At 53.3% G+C, this 16,325-nt stretch overlaps 1 protein-coding gene across 2 annotated transcripts in view; it reads right to left on the bottom strand.

The window, feature by feature from the left end:
* Window positions 1-9,002: 9,002 nt before the first annotated feature.
* Window positions 9,003-16,325, bottom strand: part of RGMA (repulsive guidance molecule BMP co-receptor a) — a 38,409-nt gene continuing 31,086 nt past the window's right edge. For both annotated transcript variants that reach the window (XM_081293589.1, XM_081293590.1), the window contains exon 4: window positions 9,003-10,082. In XM_081293589.1, the coding sequence (XP_081149715.1) occupies window positions 9,375-10,082 (708 nt within the window). In that variant the 3' untranslated portion in view covers window positions 9,003-9,374. The remainder of the gene's footprint in view (window positions 10,083-16,325) is intronic.

The raw sequence follows: 16,325 nt of genomic DNA, 5'->3' as shown, positions 1-16,325 counted from the left end.
ATGTTAGGGAGGCAAGCTTGCTGTAGGCCTATAATAGAGGTAATTTGTGAACCTTTCTGGTGTTATCTCAGTATTCCAGCACCTGGGACAGCTGTGCTGGGCTGGGATAGCTCTGCTGGGCACATGGCTCATGGTCTTTGCTGTCCCGCTCGGGTGCAGGGCTGTATATGTGGGGTTGGTGGGTAAGGAGTAGAAAGAGCTGGGGTGGTAGCAGGGCAGAAAGCTCAACCAACTTGCAAAAGAGGGATCTGGGGCCCTTGCAGCAGTGGAGCTGATGGTTTGGGCTCTAGAAAAACCACTTACCTTGAAATTCGGCAGCATCTCTGACCACCTGGCCCTGACTCAGATGATGACCCTCCCAGGTTGTTGGTGTATATGCCTGAGAACCCAGGGAGATGATGTCAGCTCTCTGATGGGAGAAGAGAGCCTGGCACATGCCTGACACCATGTAGGGTGAATGGTCATTGTATGATTGACACTTAGAGGCTTCCCACCCTCAGGGAGGCCAAGCTGATGCCCAGTGGCCTGTTCTGAGGTTCAGCCCACATCTCTGCCCTCCCTGCCCTGGAGACACCAGATATGAAAACTCTGTGGCCTCCTGGCTCCAAGTGGGGCAACATCTCCCTCCATTGCTCTGGGCTTCCACTGCCCCCAAGCCACAACTTCTTTGCCTCCTTCTTTAAACTCCATTATGTATTAATCCAGACCCCTAACCTAGATTGATGAAGCTTCCTGCACTTCCTCCTGGGCTCCATCCTGATGGTGGGTGCAGATAATAACCAAGTAAACTGATTCTACCATGTGTACTTTCCAGATGTAAGGTTTCAGGTGTTTGATGGGAAGAGACCTTTTTTTGGTGTGGTGCTAGGGATAGAAACCAGGGACTTTATCACTGAGCTACATCCTCATCTTTTAAGAATCAATGTAAGCCAGGTACAGGGGCATACTTCTGTAATAATTTGGGAGGCTAAGAAAGAATGCAAGTTCAAGGTCAGTCTGAGCAACTTAGCAAGCCCCCTGCCTCAAAAATAAAAATGGCGGGGTTGTAGCTCAATGGTATACTAGTTTGGTCCCAGTACTGGAGTCAGTGGGATCAACCTAAGCAAATTCTAGAGAATTTGGAAGGGAGGGAAGGACCCGAGTACTTTTCGGCTGTGTTGATGTCAAAGGTCAGAGCTATCCTGGGTGACCTGGGAGAGACATGCTGACAGTTTTCAGAGGATCTGAGAGTGGAAAGCAAACAGGAATGCTGTCACTGCTTGGCATCTATGACAAGAATTCCAGAGCCTGGGCCCTGGCACTCCTACCCTCCTCATGTGGAGGGGCCTACTTTATGTCCTCAAACATCATCATCAATCACTTTAAATAAATGTTGTTCATTTGAATTTTATGGGTTTGTTTAGTCTTTATTAGTAAATGTGTCTTGCTTTTATAGTTGAAAAGGAGCAATAGTTTATAGCTAGACTCATAACTAATAAAGTTAACACAAATCAGCCCTGGAGGGCCTGAAGAAATACTGGCCTAGGCATGGTCTGTACATTACAGCTGTTTGGGAACCTTGAGCGGGTGATCATGACCCACACTTGTAGTAAACAAAGCAGCTTATGTGATGGACATGTGAGCAGAAGCTGCCATCTACCAAGGGTTACTGGGTGCTAGGCCCAGGGCCTGTTGCTTTATTGTATTTGTTTCATTTAGTCCTCATAATAATCCATGAGGTAGGACTTATCCCCCATTTTCACTCGAAGCTCTTGAGGCCCAGAGAGGTTAGTAAGATAACTCGTTTGAGATCACACAGCTAGGAAGTGGTAAGACAGTTAGAGAAAAGTTATTCATGACATGTAATAAAGATGATAAGGAACTTTAAGATGGGGATCATCTCATAGGTGTAGGGACCCCTCTAATGAATTTTGCAAAGAGGGGAAGGGGATTGTGTTCAACTCTGCACAAAACACAGCAAGTGGGAATTTGTCCAAGGTGCTAAATGAAGTCAGTAGATGGAAGTTTCTAAGAGGAAACTTCTGGTGAGAATGGAATTCTGGCTAAACCGATCTACCAGGATTCTTGCTAAAGGCAGGCCAGGGTGATCAGATATCACCTGGAGGTGGTAGAGACAGGATGTGGAGAACCATCAGATGTGTGGGATTCTTGGACAATGCAGAGACAAACACAGGAGCCCAAGTTTCAAGGCCTAGTTGAAAAGTCCAGGGGAGGATGAGTAAATCTGGCCAAGCAGAGAATGTTGGTCGGAACCTAGATTCCAGCCCACTTCTTGTCACCATCTCATTCGATGGCATTTCCTGAGGTCCCAACTGGTTTTTCATTGGTGTTCTCTCATACAGCTCTCCCAGCTGCCCCTCGTTTGTTGCAGAGAACAATTAGGCTCAGATTCAAGGTCAAGATCAGAGAACCCATAACCGAGCTCTGAGAGGACCAGGTGGGCTCCTGCACATCTGTGACTTGCTTATTGTCTGTCTCCCTCACCACTAGAAGTCATCCCCATGAGGAGGGGGGCATCGTCTACCCTGTTCACAGCAGTGTGTGTCCCCACCATCGGCACCTAAGATCATTGGGCCTCATTAATTATTTGCTGAACACATGGCTGTGCCCCACGGTGACCTGGCTCAAAACCCCTGGTGGCCTGCGCTACTCCTCAGACCCTGAGCCTCTTAGGCTTCAGATCTTGGGGACATTTTCCTGGCCATGATCTTCTTTGTCAACTTTCTCTCTTCTCCAGGTTTGGGGTTCACTGAGCCTCTAGCTGGGGGTCTCCCTCCTTTCCCTGCTCTCCCCAGAACCATATCTAGACTGACTCCACCATTATTTGGGGGTTCCTGAGGCTCCCTCTCTGCCCTCAAGCCAAGAGCAGGTGGTTGGGTGGGTGCAGGTGGAGTGACAGGTGGGTGGGCTGACTCTTCTCCCAGACTGTCACTGAACTCTTAAGCAGGCCAGTTGGCTTCTTTTAAACCTCGCCTGCTCACCTGCTCACTAGGGCAAGATCTTCTGCCTTCTAGGATTGTTGTGGACTCAAGGGCAAGATTCAAATGTAGGACCTCATTTCTATTTCTCAAGGAGGTAGGTGTGGCTGCAGGAGGACAGCGAAGGTGGCAGCTCATAAAATGTGTGTGACCACAGTTTGCCCTGTGGCCAGGTGGACCTGGGCAGTGAGCGATGGGCAGGGAACGGCCATCCCAGAGGAAGGCACCTCCAGGTCCGTGGGGCTGCTGAAGGACAGCATTGGCTGTAATTCCCGAGAGCACGTGTGCCACACACATGGTATTCAGTGTGCAGGTGACTTGTGAGGGAGGTGCTGTCACTGTGCCTTACTGGCTGAAACAGGAGGCTGAGAACAATGACAACAACTCCTCTGACATGCAGCCAGTGGGGGACAGCACTGGGACCCTGGGTCAAACTGGGCTTTTCCCTCTGCCAGGGGTTTCTCTGCCACTGTGCATCCCTGGGCATTTAGGCCACCAAACACAAGGTCACTTCCCCAGGCCACTGCTTGGCCTCAGGCAGGGGACTGGGGGTTGGTTTAATGGCCCAAGCTTTAGCACTGTGTCCTTAAGGAGGAAGAATAGATAGAGTAAGCTCAAGACTGATTTCCTGACAGTTTCTGAACACATCTTTGTTCTTCTGCTGGCAGATCTGTTTGATTTGGTACATTTTGCTATGGCTAGGGCCTGGCAAGGGCTCCAATCCTTGCAGGGGAGAGAGCAGGGAGCTGGTTTGAGTTTGAATGTAGAAGAGTCCATGTGCCATCCCAGGGTCACCCTGGGCAAGGACAGGATGATGCTGGGCCATATGCCCACCTTGGCCTGAGGGCTTGGGCTGCCTGCAATCTCGTTTCTGACTTCAGAAACAACTCTGCCACCACTAGGACCAGGGCATGCACACAGCTGCCTGCAGAGATCTGGTAAGTCCATCCTGCCGGGACTTTTAAGAGTGTTGCTCTCTGCTCCCCTGCCTTCAGGGTCCTGGAACTAACATCATGTCTGAAGCAGGAAACAATCAAATGGCCAAGATATTGAGGAAACAGGTGGAGAGGCCTTGACTCCGTAGATTCAGGAGACTGCTGGAACCTCTGTGAAGCTAGAGGTCCTTAAACTTCTGATTATATTATGGGGGGAGTCTTCTCACGGGCTTCTTCCCACTGTTTTAAGAGTTCAACAACTAATCAGACCAAAGAGATGTAGGCACTGGAAAAGATGGATAAAGCGTGGCGCCCACCCTGTGTGTCTGGTGGGAGACACAGGCAGGTGAGTCTCGAGGAGGGACTCCCCCTCAAGATGCCCTCTCTCCATTCTCATCAGTCATTCTGGGGATAAGCTGGGCCAGGGAACAGGTGAGAGCTGGAAAGTTTATTTGGTGAACACGGCCTTGCTTAGAAAGAAATTTACATCATTTAAATTTAAAACTTCAAATTGAAGCACCCATGCTTTTTTCTCTCTCCCTTTCTCTTTCCCTCCCTCCCTCCCTTCCTTCCTTCCCTCCCTCCCTTCCTTCCTTCCCTCCTTTCCCCCCTCTCTCTCCAGCACTCTACTACTGAGCTATATCCCCAGTACTTCTTATTTTTTGAGACAGGGTTTTGCTAAATTGTTGAGGCTAGCCTCAAATCTGTGATCCTCCTGCCTCCGCCTCCTTAGGATTACAGGCATGTGCCACTGTGCCCAGCTACCTATGCTTTCTAACCTGCCCCAAACCTGTACCTCCTGAGATCTTCCTAGCTGGAGTAAGGGGCACCACCTTCACCCTGGTACTCAGAGCCCACACTTGGGGATGGTATGATGGTCTATTCTCTAGCATCTAGCTCCCTGGCTCTGTCAGCTCCACCTTCACACTAACCCAAAAGCCCATCATTTTGCATCTTCTCCCACACCGCATCTGCCTGGGACTTCTACGATAGCCTGTGACTCGCGCCCCTCCTGACAGTGCCTCCTTTATGTAGCATCTGGAACTCCTTTGAGACCCAGGGCAGATACACCATTGCCCTGTGCAAAGGTCTCAGTGGCTTCCTCTGGCAACTGGGATAAACATCAAGTCCTCCCCAGGCTCCTGTCACTCTGTGGCCTCCCTGGGGACCGACCTCTGTCTACTCATTGCCAAGAAGCCACATGGGTTTCTGCTGCCCCTTAAACTCTCCCTCTGAGCTGAGTACACCAGGTCTGCTGTACTCATTCCTCCCTGAGTAGAACATTCTCTCTAGCTGATTGTATAGCTTGCCCTGGAAATTCTCACAGGTGAGTGACTCCGAGGTACCTTTGACACCACCAACGAGGAACTTCTCATCCCCTCTCAGAACCAACTTGCTTCCCTTTCTTCTGGGTGCTTTTCATCCGGGATGTTAGATCTGGTTAACTATTGTTTATTGACTTTCTCCCCAGTGAGAATGCAAGGTGGCCTATTTGGGGTCCCTACTGTGTTCCCCCAGCACAATGCTGGGCACATACTAGAAGTTGTTAAATGGATAAATGAGTACATACCATTTCCAAGAGACGGGTCCTCCATTTTCACTGTACCAGGGCCCACGTGCAAGGGAATTTACGAGCATTAGCTCACTGGGTTTCCATAAGGACCTTGGGAGGCAGGTACTCGTAATTCCATTTTACAAATAAGAAATGCAAGGCTCAAAAAGATCCAAGAGAGACCACACAGCCAGTGACAGACAGAGCCAGTTCTGATGCCAAGTCAGCCTGCGCCGAGGGCCACCCTCCCTGCTCTGCGCCCGTCTCAGGCATGACTGGTGCCCAGCTCTGATGGGCCTCTGCCCGCCCAAGTGTTATGGGAATTATTTCACCCCATAGTTTGCTTCCTCATTATAAATGACTGTCATTCATTTGTTTTAAGGGTCCTTTCTGTCTTTTATCCTTACAAATTCTGGTTTGCCAAACAAGAACTCCAAGAGTTCTTTTATTTATTTATTTAGTTTTGCCACGCTGGGGTTGAAGGCCAGGCTAGGTAAATGCCCTACCATTGAGCTGCAGCCCCAGCATCCATCCCGGAGTTCTTGCCACATCAGTAAGTCTGGATGGAGTGGGAGAGGTGTCCCACCTCGTGGTGCTAATGCTCTTACCTCCAAGCTCACTGGCCTCCATTTGTCTGGTGGTGAGGAGTCTCCTCAACTCATCCTGCAGAGGAAGAGGAAGACCTTCTCGGGAGTCATTTAGCTCAAGACACTGTGTTCCATATTCACAATGAAATGAAAATTTTCATGTTCATAAGGACAACTGGTAGTAGCACAGTACTTGGGAAAGAATTTCTGCCCATTAAATTTAGGGTCCTGAAAACATTCCAAACCAAGAATATTTTCTGGCAAGTGCCATACAGCCTTTTCTTCTGATGCTGAACAAGAAACTTTTATCTTTTTTTCCCCTTCTGTGTGCCCTGGCTTCCCCGTGATCTGTGCCCATCAGTGCCAATGGCTCTGCTACCTCCGTGCTGCTCCGGGTGTTACCTCTTGCTTACCATTGAGTGTGGGAGACCCGTCATACTGCCAGAGTGGGTGCTGGCTAAAATGTGCAGGTACGCTTTGACTTCCAGTCTGGTTTCTTCCTTACAAACCCAATTGCCATGTTTTCTCTGGGAGCCTAAGGAAGAACAGGGCTCTAGAATTGTCTCCCTCCTACTTCTGGACTTCTTCTTCTGTCTGGATATGTGTAAATGATCATTCTTTGTATTCCTCTTCATACTAGCCTTTCAGTTCAATCCCCAGCCCAGGCTTCCTGCTCCCACTCTGCCCCACTCCATCCGATCTGTCTTGCTTTGGAGTAACACCACTACCCACAGTGAACACTCATGGTAGGCACTTTGCAGTGATCTCCAAGCAACCCTATGTGATAGGCACCCTGTATTTGACAGAGGAGGGAACTGGGGCTTAGAGAGATTAAATTATTTGCCCAAGGTCACACAACTGGAAAGGTGGAGACGGCAGGATATATAGCTTGGCTTAATTACGTTGCTCTTCTTCATGGCAAGTCAATTCATCTCACAGGAACTGTTTCTTCTATGAAGTGGATCTACATTCATTCCAGAGTCACCGGGTAGATTTTAGGGATGAGATGTGATCACAGCAAGCAGTAAACCTGGCCCCAGAGACGTACATGGTGGTCCCCTCTGCAGGGCTACCACTCTGCTCCTGTGCTATGTGAGCAGGGGACTGGAGGGAGGGTGGCAGCCATAGTCTCCAGTCTCCTAGATGATGTTGCCGGCTGAGAAGGAGTCATCCTGGAACTGAGGCCAGCCCCCAACCTTATCCCAGGAGGCACTTTATGTCCCTCCACCATTTGGCTGTCTGCAGGATTATGTTCCAGCGTCCACTGTACAAGGGAATCTGGACCTGCTAGGTGCCCCAAATGACTTGTGATAAGGAAAAAAAGTAATTTTAAGAGAGGCAGATGACTCTTGGTTGTTATGTTTCTGTATCTTCCACATGTCGTCATGACACTCGAACATACACATTCCTATTCCACACATTAACCATTAAGGGGACATCTGCCACCAAGTCAACCCTCCACTCCCCCAAAGGAACCAAAGTCTGTTCAGAAACAAACTCCAATTAAAAGAAAATAACAAAACAAAAAAAAACCTCAAACTTTACTTGCATTTAGCCATTAATAAATAATTTACAGTATGTACATGCGGTGACACTCCACACAGGTCGCAGACACATGGACGCAGTGAGGGGTCCCCACTTCCAAGCAGAATGTGATCAAACACAACCAAAATAAAGTGCTTCAACTTTTTACTTCCAACATAGGGATCATCTATAAACCCAGCAGGGAGAGGAAGGGGCTGGGTGAGCCCCTCCTACCAGCCCATGTGGTTTTGGCAGAGGGAGGAGGACCTCTCGGAGGAAGGGGGGAGACGCAGGTTTCGCAGCCTCCTGGCCAGTGTATGAGAGGTCCCTGGGGAGCAGCAGAGGGGCTACTGCAGATGCTGATGGGAGGGGAGTAGGGCTGCAGGGCCACTGGCAGGGACTGCCCACTGGGGCCGGCTGCACCTTTGGGAGTGAAGGCCAGCCCTTTGCTGGTCCCTGGGAGCCTCTGGAATAGCAGCAGAGGTGGGAATTGTTCTGGGTTTTTGTGGATGGGTACCCTGGGTTGAAACAAAGGGGGATTCAGGGTTCCCAGTGGCAGGTTTCTTCTGTGGCCACAGGGCTTGGGAAGGAGACCCTGCCTGGAAAGTTCAGGGTTGTGAGGCCTCTAAGACTCTGTTACTCCCCTCAGAATCCAGACGTGGGTGGGCAGGATGGAAAGTAGGGCTTCTGACCAGCAGCCAGGAGGCTGGTGAGGAGAAAGCAGAGGACGGGGCAGGCCAGCTGGCCCGATCCACTGCGTCTCCTGCCCATGCCCTGGGCTGGAACTCCCCTGACGAGGAGCTCTTGCATCTGCTGCAGGGGAAGGAACCAAAGTCAAGAGATCTCTCCTCTGTGTAGACGTTTAGAACCAAGCACTTCAATTTCCTAAGCACAGTAGCGAAAGGGCCAAGGGCAGAGCCAGAGAAGGGCACTGGAGCCTGTGAGTGGCGTTGCTTAGACCACGTGCTGACATGCATTGATGGTTCAATTGCATGGCTGTCTGGGCAGGCACCTGGGAACCTGAGCCTGAACCCATGCCCATGGCAGCCCAATGCACACAGTGGTCTCCCTCCAGCTCCCAGGGAGGCTACAGATGGAAAGGCACCAGGAGGGCACAGCTTATTGGCCACAAGGTTATGTCAATTTGCTAAAGATGTTGAACAGCACCCTCTGGGGGCATCCTGACCTTAAGGAGGCCCGTTCTGGGGAAGGAGCCTTGTGCAGCTTGGCTGGGGTGTCCCCGCAGGCTTAGTGTGTGCGAGTGTGCTCATATAAGAGTGTGTGTGTGCGTGTGGTGGGCGCAGGTGGCCCCACAAATCAGCGTGCAGCAGTCAGCCGGGCCTGTTTCAGTGCATTGCAAGGGGCAGAAGGAGCCGACTCTGACTGTTCCCAGTGTCTCTCTGGAGGGGTGGGGTGGGGCTTCAGCCTAAGGGGGCTGGGTTTTGCACATTCACACTGCAGGGGTGGGGAGGAGGGGAGCTGCTCTCCCTCTCACACAGCTCTACTGTCACAAACATCACAGCACCTATCACCACAATCTTGTCACGTGCACTAGAGAGAGGGGCCGGGGCCCCACACCCCCAAGCCCTTGCCAGAGACAGCTCTGAGGAAACGGTCCCATGGGTCACCCCGCCAGCGGCTGCCTCTACTCCTGAGAGTTGCCAGCCCACTGGCCCACAGACAGTGTGCCTGCCAGTCTGCACCCTGTTGGTGTCCCCAGCCCTCGAACTGAGGAGTAGGAGCCCCAAGGCTGGGGGTGGAGTCTGCATCCCTCCGCATCCTCATGACAGCTGCCTACCTACCACAACACAGGCAGCAGGGCGAGGAGCACCAGGGTGCTGAGGAGAGGCTGGGGGGCCAGGGGCTGCCCCGCAGCGGCCACCCCGCCTGGCAGCTCCCGAGTCCTTTCATACAGGTGCAGTTTGTCCTTGTTGGAGTGGAGCATCTTGACGTCCTCCAGGGCGTAGTAGGCGGCCAGCGTGAAGTTCACGTCGCCTGTGGTGAGGAGGTCGAAGACGCAGGCCTGGTAGTACAGGTCCTCCACGGGCAGCTTCTCCTTGCACTTGGCCACGGCCGTCTCATAGGGGAACGTTTCAGGGGCCGCGGGCGCGGGGCTGGCGGCCACTGGCCTGCGGGCGTCGGGGCCCTCGGCGCTGGCCCGGAAGGCCTGGAAGTCGATCTGCTGGTTGAGCGGGCAGCCCCGCAGGCAGAGGTAGAGGCCCTGGCTGTCCCGGTCCTCCACTGCGTTGACCACCTCCTCGGGCATGCGGACCGCAAAGGTCAGGTAGCGGCCCACCTGGCGCACCACGATGGTGGTGCCGATGTACTTGGCCTGGATCTCCACGTGCTGGCCCGACACCTTCTCCGTGATCTTCAAGCTGTTGGCCCCGTGCCTGTCCCCGCCGTTCTTGGAGCCGTCGGCGAAGGCTGCCGGGAGCTCATCCATCTCGGCCTGGTACACCTTCTGGTCCACACATTCTTGGAAGTTCTTGAAGATGATGGTGAGCTGCAGGGAAGCAGGCAGAGGAGAGCGATCAGGCGAGGCCGGAGAAGGCTTGGCTTAAGGTGCTCTGGCCTGAGAGGAGGGTCCCGAGTGCCCCAGGGTTTCACTGACCCTCCCTTTCCCAGGATGGCCACAGCTCAGCTCCACCGGCACTGTGATACTTTTCTTTAAAACAACGGATCTTTTTTCACTTAAAAAAAAAAGTTTCTCACTAGGTCACTGCCTTAGAAAATCAGCTCATTGACCATATAGAGATGTGAACTAATACACATAAAGACTCATTTGAGAGAAAACTCACTCAAAACAAGAAGTCATGAGTCCACTGTGGCAGCTGACAAGTGGCCCCCAAAGCTATAGGCCCCTATTCCCTGTAACCTGCCAGTGTTAGATTTTACGGCAAGAGATACTTGGCAGGTGTGATTCAGTTAAAGACACAGAGATGGAGAATGATCTCTGTGTCATTCTGGATGATCTGGGTGAGTCCTAAATGCAATCACAAGCATTCACACAAAAGTGAGCAGAGGTGATGGGGAAGGAGGACAGGAAGGATGTGTTAGCTTGGAAGACGAGACTGGAATGATGTAGGGATAAGCCAAGCAATGCCAGAAGCCACCAAGTAGACTACAAGGATTGCTGACATGAATGAAACTGGAAGAGAAAGAACCACCTTCTCCCACAGCTGCTCTCAGGGCCCAGCTGTTGTGCCACAGGGACCTCTGGCTGCCTCTAAATGCACTGCCCTCCTGGACCAAGGGAGCTGGAACTTAGAATCCCAGGCTGGAGCCAGAGAGGAAGGGCCATGCTGAGTGCAAGGTGGTACTCAGGCCTTTCAGGGCTCCCAGGCCCTGACCTCTCACCCTCAATGCCAAGATGCAGAAAATGGATTTCCCCCTTGGAGTCTCTAGAGGGACCAGCCCTGTTGACAGCTTGATTCAGCCTTGTAAGGCTCATTTTGGACTTCTGTCCTCCAGCATTATAAGGATAAATTTCTGTTGGTTGAAGTCACTTAATGTATGGTAATTTGTTATATTAGCAATAGGAAACTGATATGGCCCACAAACATCATCTTGCATGGAACCCGTGGCACTTGCATCACACTTCCTGAAAGACTGCGAGTGGCTAAGCTGAACAGCAGATGGATGGAGGAAACCGATGCTCAGAGAAAGAATGAATAGGCAAAATCCACAGAAGCAAGTAGAGGAGGACAAAGGCCACTGTCCCAAGTCTGCTGTAAGGGGTCACATCAAGCTAGGCCTTGGAGAAGGGGAGCAGAAACAAGAGGCAAAGATGGAAGATACTGATCAACAAAATGAGACCAAGGCTTCAGGCTGCAGGCACAGCCAGCCAGAGCGAGGAGACCCATTTCCAGTGGAGCCTACAGCTGGGGTGAGCTGCTGGAGCAGAGGTGGATGGTCCAGTGACCCTGTTAGTAACCTGAGAACCACCTGTACAGATGCACTCACTGGGTCTGATGTGTGAGTCTCCTGGGGCACTGCAAGGGCAATGACATTACCCCCCATTACAGATGAGGAAACAGGCTCAAAGAGGTACAGTGACTTGCCGGAAGCCACACCGTCAGCAAGAGGCAGAGCTGGAATTAGTTTCTGGATTTGCAGCTTCTGGGCTCTTTTGTGCACAGAGTATGAGGCCAGGGAGAAGGGTCCAAGATAAGCAGCTGGGGAGGGGGGTGCTGAGAGTGGGAGTTTCCTTCTGTTACCCCTGGTAAGGTGTCTGGTTGCTCTTTCCAGGAACAGGTAGACTATATGGATTGGAGACATGAGTGAAACTGAGAGAAATAACTCCTTTCTCCCCATGGCTGCTGTCAGGGATCAGCTGTTGTGCCATGGGGAGCTCTGGCTGCCCCTAAAGACACTGCTCTCCTGGACCAAGAGAGTGGGAACTCGGAATCCCAGCTTGGAGCCACTGAGATGTGGAGGTCAAGGTGGCATCCTGGCCTTTCAAGGCTCCCAAGACCTATCCTCTCACTCTCAATGCCCAGCCCCAATTCCTCACCCTCCTACTGGGAAAGGGTTTGCAGGGCGAAGGGACCCAGGCAAATGGAAGGAGATTGCTGATGGCAAATATGGTCTGGCTGTGGCTGGCCTCTACCTGGACACTCTGGGGCAGGGAGTGGTCATTGAAGGGGCATGATGACAGCCTAGGATGGCTCTCGGGGTGGAGGGCAATGCTCAAAAGTGCTAAGGGAGTTTCTGGCCTAACAGCAGGTATATGCTGAGGACCTGGCCCCAGAGGACCTGGAAAGCAGAGCAAGCCAAAAGTAACCCTAATCAGGGAGAGAAGTTGGGGCATCCAGCAGAAAGACCTCAGCTCAGGCAGGAGAGTCAAAGCCAGATGGGGCCTCCTAGGGCCTGGGGCAAAGTCACAGACCAGGAAGCCTCTGGATGCAACTTTAGATGGCTTGAGGCATGAACAGGAAGAGCCCTGTTGTCCAAGGTCCTGGAGGCCAAGGGAAAGCAGACAGTGGTCTCAGCCTGGGGCAGAGGTTTGAGGCCTGCAGAGTGCCTATTGCTGCAGAATGTTCTAGGCTGAGGAAACCCACAAGGTGGTGAGGGCCTCTGGAGGTATTTCTGGCTCTGTGCCATCTGTGCTTTGCATGCCCCCACACTGGTGTAAAGTTAAGGATGACGCAGGAAGTGGTGGCAGCCACGGGGTCTTGAGGAGGACAGAGAAGAGCCTGGGCCAGGGTGTCTGCAGAAAGACCACCTTATATTCTCCCCTATTACTTAAAAAGACAGGGCAGGAGGTGCTGTATAAGCTGCAGGCTACAGTGTTGACTTTTAGGATGTCAGACACTTGGGCCTTCCTGGATCCCTTCCTCCGTAAAAAAAATATTAAAAATGGCATTTTCTGAATGCATGATGTAAAGACTCATCAGTTTGGGCTGGATCATAGTTTAAAAGAACTGAAAGGCTCTCCATGGGTCCCTGAGGGAGTCCAGAGCATTACATCCAGAGACCCTGACTACATAGCTCCTTACCCACGGGACTCGTTGCCCCATCTCCCTCTCTGGAGGTCTGGGCCTGATCCTGAGGTGGTGGTGTACTTATGATTTGCTCTGGGTGGGAGGCCACAGATGGACACAGCCTCTCTGCCTGCTGTGTGGAGTCCTGAGCTTTGCACTACATGAAATTGCTGCTACTCTCCACTCTCCGATCTGTGAAGATGGCAACTTCATATGGTTCAACCTCCTGCTTCTTCCCTCTCTCCAGCCAGCTCAGCAGCTCGCCCACTGTGGTGCAGAGGCCGCCTTCAGGGGCGGAGTGGGCCAGCAGGGTGGTCTGGCAGTGGGTGGTCTTGCTACTAGGGGGGGAAAGGGGCTCTGGTGTCCCTGCCCGGTGTGCAGGGCCACACAGACACCGGTGGGGGGGGCACCCTGCTTTCCAAGTGCCATCGGTCTCCCTGGAACAGGAAAGGCTGGTTTCTCCCTCCCCACCATCTCTGGCAGAGACAGTCTGCTGGAAGGCTGACAGGCTGCCTGACTCTCCTTGGCACCCGTGCCAGGGACTCAACCACAAGTAACAGCATGAAGGGGGCCTGTCGAAAGCTGGCGGCATGCTGCCAACACAGCCACGGGCGCGACTGCTGCTCTGCCTTGGCTGCCCCCTTCCCAGAGGGGCCCCGGGCTCTCTGCTGAGCTGCTCAGAGCTGCACAGGGCAAAACCTGGGCTTCATCAACACCATGCATGAAGACAAGGAGCAAAAACATTCAAGACCGCCCCCCTACACCCCCCACCCCGGGGGGGCCGGGGCAAGTCACTGACCAAAGAGAGGAATTAGGCCGTGTGACAGATTGGTAAGTGCTGGGGAGAAGGGGGAGGCAGAGGAACCGAGGTCCTCCCTGAGCCTCAGTTTCTCCACCTGTAAAATGGGCATGACTAGCCCAGCTGGGAAGAGAGACACAGAGTCGGGGGCTGGGCACAGAAGGGTGGGAAGCTGCTGACATGTCTTCCCGGGATAGAGAACACAAGATTTTGATTGTCCATGAGAACAGAGGGAGGGGCCAGGTGGATAATGGCAGTTATCATGGGAAAGGAGCACAAAAGGAAGGGTTCACAACTGCAAGGCTGTGGGGTCAGAGTAAGGGCCAGGCAGAGGCTGAACAGGCTCTGGGAAGCCAGGGCAGGGGCCGCTGGTATGCAGGGTGGGCAGGTGGCAAATGGCAGAGGGAGGGACAGAGGGGGAAGTAGGTTTCTCTGAGCTTGAGGATCAGGACTCTGGGTGGCCGTGGGTCACAAAAGACCAACAGACCTTGGCCTCCATTCCTCTTTTCAAGGTACCAGATTGCCCTGTCTGCCTTCAACGCTGACTCTTCAGTCTCTTTGCCTGGAGGCTCACTAGCCCTTCAGGGCCAGTTCAGTGGACTGTCTTTCCAGGGCTCTACCTAGGGCTCCGAGGCCCTCAGCCTCCCGCTGTCCCACATACCTCTCCTGGGGGCTGTGGGGAGGGAGGACAGCACTGAGCTTACGGCTGGCCCAGGAGAAGGGTGACTGGTTCCTGAATCAATGAGTGAGCAAGCACACACACCTGCGAGGGGGAGGCCTAGGAGAACAGGCAGGGACAGGCCAGCGCGCTGGAAACCTGCCACTGATGTTTCTCGCCTGGGCACCACAGGCCCCCGGTCTGGCCGGAGTTCTGAGGCTGGCTTGGCCATAGACACTGACGCTGTCACTGTGTGGCCTCCAGCAGAGGCTGGCTGATGGGGCCTCAGAGTGCTCAGCCTGCTGAGATCAAAGGTGACCCAGGCATAGCAGAAGGGCAGGGCTGTCCAGCTCTGCCACACAGCTCCAGGCCCTTCTGGAAACCTCGGGGCTGGCACCAGGAGGGAGATTCTCCCATCCCTGCTTGGGTAGTTCTACAGTGCCCGGCAGAAGCCTGGATTAGAACAGGTGTTTGAGACACGTGGGTTAAGTCAATAAGTGATACACAAGAATGAGCGAAGGAAGCAATGAGCAATCCCTTTGGTTCATGGACAGCACCGCTGCACTCTCAGCTGAGCGCCAAAGGTGGGCCCAGGTTTTCTGAGCCAAGGCACATGCCCCAGCAGTACTCAGCCAAGTCTCCTGCTCCACTTTGTCACCCCTAGCCTCCCCGATCGCACACCACAGCCGCTCCCAGCTCTGTGGTTGGCTCTGCTGCCACATTTGGTGGTCACACCACCCTGGGTCAGGAGGGACAGCTGCTTGGGGTCCACATCCCTCTCATACTCTAGACCTCCTCAGATGCCCCCGCCAGACCTCAGGAGCCCGCAGGTTGGAGCAGGGAGGCCGACTCGCCTCCCACAGTATGTTTGTTGCTAGATTTAGAAGCTGCTGCTTCAGGCTCCCAGTCTTCATTTATGTTGGCTCTAGAGAGGGAGGGTGGTGGGTAGGTGAAGGGGCGACTGGGAAGGTGGATGGGTCCTTGACATGGGCACCCCTGAGCGTGCCGAGGAGAGAGTGTGCTGGCCTGGCACCTACAACCTGGTGCCCAGGGCCTTTCTGGGCATCTACTGCTTGTTTCCTACCCAGTGGGAGGGCTCAGAGAGAGACCTCCCCTAGGCAGGCCAGGGCCACCGGCGCAGAGGGAAGTGGCAGGGATGGAGCATTTTCCTGGCTGCCAGGTCACCTCACTGTCCTTTTCTGGGTGTGGCGGGGTGGGAAGAAACAGAAATGCCCTTGTGGGCCAGGCTGGCGCTGCCTGACACGCTGTCTTCCAACAAATTCTTCCTGGGAAAACAGACCCGCTGCCATGTGGCCAACCCGGAAGCCCCAGGGGGCCCTGGCGGACCAGGCCAGGAGTGCACAGAGGCTGGGCACTGAGGAGGGCAGCAGTGTCCTCACCACCTGGACTCTGCAGGCTCACTCTTGAGACCTCAAGTCCTGACAAGTATGAATATGATGTTACCGGAGGCCCTACAAACGTGGTTAGAGAAGGAATCTGGGGTAGACCGGGTGTCTGTCCCCTTGCCTGTGCCATGGGCCATGTCCAGGGCTGCCTCTGGTAGTGGCCATACGAGTAAGACTTGCATCTAAGACTAGCTCAGTGGTTCCTGCCAACTGCGTTTTAGGTACGGAGGTCACTGTCTCCCAGAGCCTCAGGCTACTGATCTGTAAAATGGAGCTCTACTTGCCAGGTGGCGCTAGCCCCAGGAGGAGGAAAGAGACTGTGGGACTCAGAAATCCTGGGCCCACCTTTAGCTCTCAGCTGAGAGTGCACAAATTCCAGGTCAGCCTGGGCAACTTAGAC

Source organism: Spermophilus citellus, assembly GCF_964194105.1.
Source record: "Spermophilus citellus genome assembly, chromosome: 4".
Classification (NCBI taxonomy): domain Eukaryota; kingdom Metazoa; phylum Chordata; class Mammalia; order Rodentia; family Sciuridae; genus Spermophilus; species Spermophilus citellus.
Note: the sequence above shows the minus strand (reverse complement) of the source record. Positions and strands in the feature narration are given on the sequence as shown.